General features: G+C 32.9%; 1 protein-coding gene across 1 annotated transcript in view; it reads right to left on the reverse strand.

Moving 5' to 3' along the window:
• LOC145259832 (vitrin-like) overlaps window positions 1-10629 on the reverse strand; it is a 23600-nt gene extending 12971 nt beyond the window's left edge. The window contains exons 1-2 of the mRNA XM_080117659.1: window positions 10202-10629; window positions 655-740 (exon numbers count right to left, since the gene is read on the reverse strand). Of these exons, the coding sequence (XP_079973785.1) occupies window positions 655-699 (45 nt within the window). The 5' untranslated portion in view covers window positions 700-740; window positions 10202-10629. The remainder of the gene's footprint in view (window positions 1-654; window positions 741-10201) is intronic.
• Between the last annotated feature and the right edge of the window lie 1871 nt (window positions 10630-12500).

Here is a 12500-nt window from a genome sequence, read left to right on the forward strand (position 1 = left end):
TTGGTTAAAAAAAAAAAAAAATCAAAATCGCCTGTTCTTTTTTTTATCGTATTTTTCGATTATCAATTATCAATACATATCGAAGACATTTCGACAAAAAGCCTATCTAAGAACATTGCCAGATACATGAAGTACATTTTTGTAAAGTTTCATAAAAGTCGACTTAACTGTGGGCATCCATTGAAAACTCTCTCTCTCTCTGTGTCACATACACATTTATATATATATATATATATATATATATATATATATATATATATATATATATTAGAGCAAAGATAGAAACAAATGAGGTAAGCGGTGGAAGCTATTAGTAAAAATTTAGATAATCCCAATTTTTATTTAATTTTGATGATAGGTATTAAACATCAATTAAAAATATTCCCCGAATTTCAGTTTTTCCCTTGTATTTGAAAAGTTGCATAGTATGGCCACATCTTTCCATTTGAAGAACAATGTTAAAATATATTCGTATGTATTGTTCGAAACATAAGAACTATTACTTGTGCTTCAGTTTTTTAAGCTGTCGATAATAATAATAAGAAGAAAAGAAAAAAAAATAAGAAAAAGACAGAAAAAAGAAAGAAAGAGTGGTTTATTATGAGGAAGAGAAAGAAAGAAAAATGTGAAAGTTATTACAAAACATTTACATACCAGAAAAAATACTGTAAATAACGTTCTGAACAATGCTTGTGTCATGGCGACGTATTCCTTCTTTTTTGGCTTTCTTTTCACCGTGTCTATGAATTTAACCGGAGAGTTGATGCATTAATTATTATAGTAGAAAAATAATTATATATATATATATATATATATATATATATATATATATATATATATATATATATATATATATAAATGTAAATTTGGTTCGTTCCAAACGAATAAAACCATATTTCTACGTTACCAATTTATTTGAAATTTTCAGACAACCCATCTTTAGAGTCGAGGCATGTTTTTATGTTATTAAAATAAATTTACCTCGCGAATTATTAAAATATTAAATAAAATAAATATATTTTTTTAACCGTGGTGCGAATCTGTTGATAAAACTGAACTTCCGGTTCGATTCATTTCACAGCCACGAATTGACGAAAGATTTCATTTTCTGTTTAGTAAGTAAAAAAAAAACAAAAAAAAAACATAATTCATTTGTTTATCTTCCAAATTTTTTAATTTACACATTTTTTCTTTATTATATAAGGCCAAAAAAAAGTTTGTCGCTTGCTTTTTGAGTTTTTTTTTGGTTTTCGATATAAGATTGGTTGGAATAAAAAAAACACGATTTAAAAAATAGCGCGGATCACTCTCTGCATTAGCACCGAAAAATGTTACTAAACATCTATTAATAATTTCTCACTTTTACGAACATTTGATTTTAAATTTCTTTTTAAATCACGACTTTTATCGACTTTTTTTTTAAATATCTCCCCCCCCCCAAATGGTGTTTATTCCGGGGTTTGTATTACTGTACGCATAGATTCGAAAAAGTTGTCAAAAAACAAATATATAAGAAATAAGCAAGATAAGTTACTTTTCCACCAAACTGGATATATTTTTCGTGTTTTTATTCAATGTAACATGTTTATTCAGCTCGAAAAACATACAGTGTATTGGAAAATTCAAGATGACGTCTGATTCTCTCTTTAACACGGTAAGTTTGGGAAAAGGTGTTATAAATAAAAACCCAGATAAAATACTGCTAAAAACTCGCTAAATATATGTTACCGTGACATAGGTTGACATATATTCGGTGGGTTTTTAATAGTATTTTGTATAGTTTTTTTTATTTATAACACTTTTTCCCAAACTTACTGTGTTAAAGAGAGAATCAGACGCCATCTTGAATTTTCCAATACAGCGGGAAACACTTTATGTTTTTTGGTTTTTTATTGATAAATAAATTTACTTCTCCGCAGCTTTTATTGATAAATAAATCTACTTCTCTGCCACGGGCACTGAACCCCTCCTTTTTTTTTTAATAGTATTTTCGGGTGGGTATGCTGACAACAAATATCAGTTAAATTTTGCAAATAGCCCCCCCCCCAGCCCTCCAAAAGTGGTGTTTATTCCGGAAGCTGTTCTTAAGATTTGGAGGTTGGGGGGGGGGGTGATTCCAAGGTGGACCTAATCTAAAAAAAAACAAAAAACAAAAAAAACAAGTTTTTTGTGCGCACATAAGCAACTATTTTTTATTAACTTTTTTTTTTTTTACTTTTTTATTTAAAAATTAGTAAATTTCAATGAATACAGTAATAAATCATTTATCATTAATATGTGTTTTTGGTTTTGTGTTGAATGAAACTTTTTTTTTTCATAATGAACCAATTTAAATCTTCCGGCATGCGTTTAAGAGTTACGAAATTATCAATAAATCGTTTAGTTACTAAGCCAACGTCAGTAAATAAAAAAAATGTTACGTGTGCATGCATTAGCCTTGACTAGGGGGGCTAAGGGAGCGACCATTAAATAATTATGCTGGTTGCCATGGAACTCAACGCCCAAGGAATACCTAAAGTGGCACTTATGCACTTATGTTATCGTGCTATTTTTTAAAATAGTATTTTCATGTTAAATTCAAATTTTACCATATGTTTTTCTTTTATTAATTTGTTAAGTGAAAGTACAGATAACCCGGTCGGTTTCTAATGTGAGGAAAATCTAGCCCCCCCCCCAGAAAAAAGGGGTACTCTGGATAATAACAAAACATTAAAATTGCCTCAGTCTCGAAAGATTTCTTCTCTACTGAACGAGGAAACAAACGGTGAAGTGTAGTTCACCTTCTGTTTCTCTCCCCCTCTCTCTTCCTCTCTTAATATCTCTCTCTATCCATCTCTCCCTTTCCCTCTCTCAATCTATCTTTCTCTCTATATCACCCTCTCCATCTCTCTTTGAGCCCCTTTCTCTCTCTAACTCCCTCTATCTCTCTCCTTTCCTCTGTCTCATCCCTCTCTGTTTCTAACTCTCACCCTCTCTCTGTTTATCTATCAATCCCTTTATCTCTCTATCTCCTTCTCTTTCTCTATTTTCCTCTTCTTTCTCTTTCCTATCTATATATCTTCCTCTCTATCTGTCCATCTCAAATCCCTCATCCTATTTTAGTCTCCTAAATTAATTACAGTGAATAAGGCATTGTCAAAACATGGATAAATCCTATTTTAGTCACCTAATTTACTGACTGTGAGAATAGAAGTTATTTGGAAATTACTGCTACCTTGAACAGCACCAGAAGTAACTGGTACAACCTTTCTAATTAAATTGATTTTGGCAGCCATTTGGTAACAAAATGACATAGCCTTAGCCCTTGCTGCATGAGGAATACCTGCGACCTTGCTGCCAAGTAGAAGAATTATTTATTCTACTTTAAAACATTCAATTTTTCAAAAATCTCATGTTCGACATCTCCAAAACATCCAATATGGGGAAAAATATTGCAGAAATGCAAACTTATTGTTTAGGATGAATGCACAATGGTAGGCAAAAAATCACTTGAGGATCTTGGTCGATCCTTGCAAGATTTGCGTGGCAATGTCAGACCATTTGGGAATGCAGTAATATTGCTTGTAGGAGATTTCAGACAAATGTTATCTGTTATTCTTCAATCAACACCAGCAGATGACATAAATGCTTGCCTCAAATACTCTACTTTTTTGTTCCATGTGAAGACATTAAACTTAACTCAAAATATGCATGTCCAGTTGCCGACTGTTCGATCCGCACAAAAACTTTTGCATCACTTGTGGGAAATTGGGTACGAAAAGTGCCAGCTGATCAGAGTTAAGGGCAAAATTCTTTGACTTTTAACTTCTGTAATTTCTGTAATTTTATTTCATCAAAAGAATAGTTAGTTTAAAATGTTTTTGCAGATATTCAAATTATAAGAATTCCATTTGACTGAGTGAATGAGCTATTCTTGCAGGTCAATACAAAGATGCCCATGAACTTAACGCTATTATTCAATGTAAAATTCCAAGTGAGGTAGTCAAATACAAATCCATCGACACTGTTGTGAAAGCAGATAAAGTGGTTAATTATCCAACAGTTATATTTGCCAGGGATGCCACTGCATGTATTGCAACTGAAATTTGGTGTACTAATTATCATGTTGTGAAATATAAACCAATCTAAGCTTTGCAATAGCACATAGCTTGCAGTAAAAAAAAAATTAACAAACAATATCACAGAAACAACAATCTTAACAGGACCTTTCACAGATGAATATATCTTCATTCCATGCATTCCTATGATTCAACCGGATACATCATCACACTTTAGGAAATTGAACTTTCCAATTTTATTGTCATTTGCAATAACCATCAACAAAGCACAGGGAACAATATTTACAATTGTGGGCCTTACAGTTACACACTGACTGTTTTTTCACATGGACAATTTATATTACGTATTCAAGAGTCACCAAACCGGAAAATCTCTATATCAGCTAAGAAAATGGAACAACAAAAACTGTGTACCCATACAAAATGGAAAATTAAACCTATAAGAAACATGCTTTTTCTCATTTTGGAACTTTTTCCATTGCGCCGATTTGAGCCACAGCAACGCGTGGAAGGGTACAGCTAGTATATATATATATATATATATATATATATATATATATATATATATATATATATATATATATATATATATATAAAATAAAATAAAAATTACAATTAAATTTACCAAAATGATCCAAGATGGTAAAATTAAAGTATAATATAAATATTAAAGAATTAATATTTATAAAGTTATCTCAGCCAGATGTAAAAGCTCGATAAAACCAAATAGGAGATAGAGCTTATAATACGAGCAAACAGTTAATAAAACATGTTAAAATACACTTTGAAAAAGAGTTAAAAACATATTTATGTCTCAGCAGTAGAGAGAAAAGCATATCTTATTTTTCTTTTATTAATATTATTGGAATTTTTTCCCTTTTTTCCCTTGTACACATTTTTGTGAATTATTCCATGGATTTCTGCCTTTGGATTATTTTGGACCATCTTCCAATTACGGAATTTCCTTGGATTTTACTTGTGCAAATGGAAATTTAATTAACTTTCCTGAAGTTATATATTCGGATTTTACCGTCACTGGATTTTTTATCTTCCACCAGACTATCCATTCACGTGTAATCACCTTTTTCTTCACCATATTCCCTCTGCTTCACTTTTTTGTTATCAAGTAAGATCTTTGACTTACTTGTTGTTTCATCAAATACTTTTGCATGCAAAATCCGATCCTGCATTTTGCTAATTCCTACCCTCTGATGAGAAGGAAAATATTTCTTCGAAACTCCGCAGATTAAGGACTATCCATTTATCTAGTGTTTCCTTTTCAGATTAAATATGTTTTTAACTCTTTTGCAAAGTGTTTTTTTTAACATGTTTTTATTAACTGTTTGCTCGTATATATATATATATATATATATATATATATGTATGCATATATATATGTATGTATATATATATATGCATGTATATATATATGTATGTATATGTATGTATGTATATATATGTATATATATATATATATATATATATATATATATTAGGTTGGGAAGAAAGTTATTGCAGAATTTTTAATTTTGAGTTCAAATGATGTATGATGATAACTTCGTCAGCTCAGCTCAATGGTTAGACGCCGACGAAGCTCCACGACACTTCCCGAAACCAAAGTTGCATCCATGTGTTCTTTTGAATGCAGGCGAAACCATTACAGCAGGGAAGCACTGTCAACAAATGGATGAAATGCATCAGAAACTTCGACAAAAACACCCAGAATTAGTCAACAGAAAAGACCCAATTCTCCTCCACGATAATGCCGGACCGCTTGTTGCTAAACTGACCTTGCAGAAGTTGAACGATTGGGATACGAAATTCTGCCTCATCCGTTATGCCTTCCAGACGGCTCACCTACCGACTATCACTTTTTCAAGCATCTCAACAATTATTTGCGTGAAAAATACTTAAAAAATCTAAGCGATATTAAAAATACCTTAAGCGACTTCATCGCCACCAGAACGCAAGATTTGTACGTTACTGGCATAAATACACTAATTTTGGGTTGGCAAAAGTGTGCTGATTCTGATGGTGCTTATTTCGATCAATAAATTTTTGTTTGAGCCGAGGTATGTTCATCTGAATTTAAAAGTTAAAAACCACAAGAACTTTCTTGTGAACATGATATATATATATATATATATATATATATATATATATATATATATATATATATATATATATATATATATACATGTCCAAAGTTAAAAATATCCAAAAGTATAGGATTTCATGAGGTTATTGATAGTGCTCAATAAAAAGAGTTAGATTTTATTTTATTTTATTTCATTTAGGTAAACAAAATTACCATTAGTCACGTTTTATATTGAAACAGTAGATGTATTGTTGTGAATAATGTTAATTTTGTTTATCTAACTTGAATAATATATATATATATATACATATAAATTTACACGATAAACTTGGTGTTCCATAATCAAGGTAAACGATCAGGCTAATTGAAGTTTTGTCTGTCACGTTATTGTTTTGTTAAATTCAGTTATTTAAAATGTATTTTACACTTTAAGCTAGAAATGTTAAAGTTTCAAACAGCAAAACATACTCCATCGTAGAAGTGAAATAGTCATTAACTGTAAACACAGAATAAACTTTACTAATTGTAAATCCAACTACCAAAGAGAGACCTTACAACGGCACAGGAAAAATCCGTTTTGTCTGTCATATTTTATTTCATACTTTAATATATACTCTAATTAGTACCGTGATTTCATATATTTTTTCTATTATTTTATTTCTCCATCTTTATGTCTGCACACAATCTTACTTCTTCCTTTCTGTCAGTTGACTCGTTAAATCCTAATTAGTTTTTTTTAATTCACTTCTATCCACCTTATTCCCATACTTTTTATTTTTTATCATCCTATATTTCTTTCCTTTCTTATACTTAGTAACCACATACCCCTTAGAACTACTATATTATTATTCGATAATTATTATATTTTAACAACTATCCATCCATAACTCTTGGTAATTTATCCCTTTATTATACCATCTGCATCCTCTATCTTACTCAATTAAAATCTTAGTACACTGCACCCGTATCATTCATCAACTAGCTGTAATTATCATAATATTACGCCGAATAACATCTCTTCTAATAACTGTTGTAGTCTAACATACCCCTGCTAAAAACCAACTTAACATAAACCACATATCTCATGTAACCCCCCCCCCGTAGCAACAACATATCTACACATACGATTAAAAAAGAAACCTCCTTAAACTTACCCTATATTCTCCCGAGAGCTTAAACACACATACTCTCCGCATATATTAACTCCATTATAATAGACATGCTCTATACCTACATTATATATTACACTTCTCCTTTATCACAAAGATCAATATAGTTTCCCCAAACAACCTCAATAATTTATTTCGCTTCTAATGAAAATATCGATAGGCGTCGCATCCCCATTATGTTACCTAGCATCTTCTCTACTTTTCTGATGAGAAGGATTAGGCTTCGAACTATCGTGGTGTAAAATTTCCTTTTTACCCAAATACCCCAATTGATGTATAACCCTATCAAGCAAACGAATATATATATATATATATATATATATATATATATATATATATATATATATGTATATATATATATATATGTGTATATATATATATACATATATATATACATATATATATATATATATACATATATATATATATATATATATATATCAGACGATGTCAAAGCATCGTTAAACTCACGACTCGCTCAGCAGCCGGCGATAGCATAATGGTTAGGAGCCTTGACTATCGTACAGACGGTCGGGTTTAAATCCTGGCTTGAGTTAGTTGTCTGTATAGCCGCACTGATGAGCTGTGAAACAGCGAAACAGTACTGTATGTAGATGACTATAATGCTCTTCATCTTGAGCTGAGCATATTGAGAAGTGATACAGGAATTACCATTAGCGTATAAGCGATGCTCTTTGTGTAAACAAATCGAGCTTAGGTATTTCGGATGATGTCAAAACATTGTTAAACTCACGACTCGCTCAGCAGCCGCCGATAGCATAATGGTTATGAGTCTTGACTGTCGTACAAACGGTCGGGTTTCAATCCTGGATTGAGGTAGTTGCTTATCTAGCCGCACTGATGAGCTGCGAAACAGCGAAACAGTACTGTGGATGACTATATATATATATATGTATATATATATATATATATATATATATATATATATATGGATGACTATATATATTATATATATTGATGACTATATATATTATATAGTCATCCACACACACACACATATATATATATGAATGTATGTATTTTGTATATTATATATAAATACATATATATATATATATATATATATATATATATATATATATATATATATATATAAATGTATGTATTATGTATATATATATAAATATATATATATTCGTTTGCTTGATAGGGTTATACATCAGTTCTGGTATTTGAGTAAAAACGGTATTTCGAAGCCTAATCCTTCTAACCAGAAAAGTAGAGAAGATAGATATATAATTTGTGTGTTGCGCGAGGTAAAATACCAGGTTGAGAAATTGGCGCGGTCTATTCTTCTCTCGAGGATAGATGGGACTCCCTTAAGCCGTGGTATGCACCTCACGTAGTGATGGCGTCACGATAGAAATACCCTTGATAGCCCTGGCAAAGCATCAAGTATTCAGCTACCGACAAGATTTGTGTAGTGAGTTCAATCTCAGCTACGGTAGTGAGTTCAATCTCAGCTACGGTAGTGAGTTCAATCTCAGCTACGGTAGTGAGTTCAATCTCGGCGACGGTCGTGCTGGATGGATGGAAAGACGTTCCATAAGTAATGCCTCCCATTTTTTTTTCACCCCGATGGATCAGAAGCAAAAGATTGCAAATTGCACTGTTATGATGACTGAACATATACATTTATGCTTTGAAAGTTTCGTCTCTATGTTGCAGATATTGACGGTGTGATACTCCAAGAAAGCACCCCCTTGGCAAAAGTTCATCGAGAATCGTGATGCCTATGCAGAAAAATAAATTCTGGAGTAAAAAAAAAAAAATAGCTCGTTTTATTTTTATCACGCCAATTTTCATAGCTCTTCAACTTTTAAGTTAAAAAATAGGAGGCTTTACTTGTGGAACGACCCTCTTATTATAATTGGCCAAATCAAATGATATGTTTAAAAGGTAAAAATGACAGACAAACATCTAAAACCAAGCTTCTCTCTTTACATCATCAACATTCTGATTCACATCTGGCATCAATTGAAATGAATGGCTCTCGTCTTCAGGAGGCCTCAAGTTTTGACAAGCTTCTGGGCTTGACCTTTACTCCTGATCTTAAATGGAACACGTACATCAAATCTGTTGCCAAGGCCGCTGGAAAAATGGTGGGATCTTTCTATCGATCCGGTAAATATCTCACTGCTGATGCTATTCTCTATCTATATAAGAGCCAGGTACGTCCAAGGATAGAATATTGTTGCAACATCTGGGCAGGAGCTGCTAGAAAGGACTTGTCCTGCCTTGATAGAGTTCAAAATAGACTTCGTAGCCTCGTAGGAGATGTCCTTTTCTCTTCCTTGCAACCTCTACCTCACAGAAGAGATGTTGCGAGTTTGTCTCTGATGTATCGTTATTTTCATGGAAGGTGTTCAACTGAGCTTCAATCGCCAAACTTTCACAAGAAACACTCGTCTAGCTGTAAACACTATCAATAATTTCCCCCACTCTTTATCTGTGCCTAAACCTAAACGTAGATTCCATGAACAAAGCTTATTTCTTAGAACTGCACGCCTTCCGTTTTCCTGCTTTCCGGCTGACTACAATATGGTTGTGTTCAAGTCTAACGTAAATAAGTTCTTAATGAGCCGTTCTATATAAGTTATCAAATTTACCAAATTTTCGTTACTAATGATTGCTATATTGTCTAATTTCTACTGTACACTCTTTAACCCTTATCATTGAGTGGCCTCTTGGCCTTGATAAGTGGTAATGCCTATGTAAAAAAACAAAAAAGCAAAAACAAAAAAAAAAAACGAAAATGCAATTTCTGATAATAAACAAACCGACGGAAATGTCTTCTTATATATTTTCTTAAACAATGAATTCGATCTCTTTAGGCAAAAAATTAAGATACCTACCTAAGAACCGAATTGTTGGTTGTTTCAAATGTTTCTCTTGTCAAGTAGAGCTCATCGTACGCAATTCGTCCTCAGTAGTTTCCACTGTTGAATGGTGAGCAAGATTAGATGTTTTAGAAGAAAGTACTTGTGAATTACTGTCAGTCCTTGCCACGAAGTATTTAAACTGACCTGTCCAATCGGACACGTATCGTTTATTTCTGTATATAAATTATTAATGCATTTATTTATTCAACTGTTTGTCGTTTAATATTATTTTTAATTAAGTACGTGTGCTGGATGCAGATCAACCCGGTGACAGGGACGGGTAGTTTGCTTGTTGTGGCACAAAAGCTTAAAAGTTGGTAGATCAAGTCCGTAGAAAAAAAAACGACGTCTTAGACAGCAAAGGAAAAAGGAATGATGGAGGAGGCAAACGATTGATGAATGCAGTCGTGATATAAAAAAAGTTTAGGAGGCAAGGTGTGGAGAGTGGAAAGGGAGAAGGGTTAAGTCTTTAAGTAGAAGAAATAGAAATATAGAGTGGAGAAGAAGAAGAAGAAGAAGAAGAAAAAAAAGAAAGAAGGATAAAGAGATTGGTTGGTTGGTTGTTTTTATTTTACGGCACATCAACCCTTTTCAGGTTATTTAATGCCGAATCTAGTGGTTTTGAAGAACATTTTTTTAATAGAATATATTTCTTGTTTTCAAGTTGGTTTCTATTTAACCCATAGTTGGGACCCTAACAGGTACTACCACCCCGGGTCAGAGTGGACCTGGCACCCACAGCCCGCAAGCTGGGGCCTCACCACTAGATATAGTTTAAGGTCATATCCAGGACCGGATAAAGAGATGAAAAAAGTAGAAATATTCACTGAACTAGAGATTGGACCAATCACATTGACATACCGGTTCTCGCCATATCATCGAAGTTAAGCAACGTTGATCTTAGCTAGTACTAGATGGGTGACCATTTGGGAAGGCGAGGCGCTGTACGTACTGCGAGGTAAAATACAAGGTTGAGAAACTGGCGCGGTCTATCCTTCTCCCGAGGAGAGATGGAACTATCTTAAGCTGTGGTAGGCACCCAGTTAAGTGATGGCATCCCGATAAAAATACCCTTGATAGCCCTGGAAAAGCATCAAGTATTCAGCTATTGACAAGATTTAAATTACACTACAAACTCGTGTAGTGAGTTCAATCTCGGCTACGGCTTATCTGGCTAGCTGGCTGGCTGGATGGAGAGATTGAAACGAAATCTGTGAGAAAGAGAGTGAAGAAAAACACATCTGTTACATACATGTCAGGTGTCTGTTTGTATGTTCAGTTAAAAGTAAAAACATTGAGAAAGGACACCATTAATATGATATTGTCGGAATTGTCAATCCTTCGGACGTCTAATATCGAAAATTCAGAATTTTTTTTCTCCCTTAACGTCCATAAAATCTGATGGGGGGGTCATGTAAAATCATCTATTTCTAAACAATTTTAACATATGTGCATACTTAAACACGATTCGCATCTCGCATGCATGAAATACAAAAATTTGGAACGTCATATTATAACGGTCGTCGTAGACGATTGGATTTAGAGGGTTGGCTCATAACTATTAGTTTTGAGATTCGCACCCGTCTTATGGCAGACGTTTTTTTTTTTTTTTTTTTTGCATTTAAACAGGGTAAAAAGACTTTTTAAAAATTATTTTATCTTATTTTTATATACGGCACAATCACGTTGATACACCGGTTTTCGCCAGATCACCGAAGTTAAGCAACGTTGAGCCTGGCCAGTACCAGATGGATGACCATTTGAGAAGGCTAGGCGCTGTATGTACCTTCTGGGAAGGTTGAGCGTCGGGCCAGCACCCTCACCCCGTAAAAAGAACTCAGTCGCTACAAAATCATCTACAAAGTTGTAGATGGCCTATGCCCCTTAGGGGCTCAAGGCTATGGATGAATGGGGGAAAAGACTTTTTAAATATTTTTTATTTTGTCCTTTGCATTATTTACTTTGATTTTTTTTTTTTAAATTGGCGGTTAATTAAATTAAAGCAAAATATATTTTTCTTATTTCGAATTGTTTTATCGACGAATTATATTAACTGAAGGTTACATAAATCAGAATTTTTTTTTTAACTCGTAACTATTTGATACTTTTTCCGAATTCGTAGCAATGGGCCGACATCAGCGTTTTTTTCTTTTAAACTGATATAAATCATTGCGCAATAAAATAATTAAATTTAAAGAAAAATCATTTGTAGCAAGTGTAGTCATCTGGCCTTTAACGTTTTCTTATCAATTACAATCTACGCATGCGTGAA

The sequence above is a fragment of the Euprymna scolopes genome, chromosome 35 (assembly GCF_053919585.1).
Source record: "Euprymna scolopes isolate OS-2025 chromosome 35, ASM5391958v1, whole genome shotgun sequence".
Classification (NCBI taxonomy): domain Eukaryota; kingdom Metazoa; phylum Mollusca; class Cephalopoda; order Sepiida; family Sepiolidae; genus Euprymna; species Euprymna scolopes.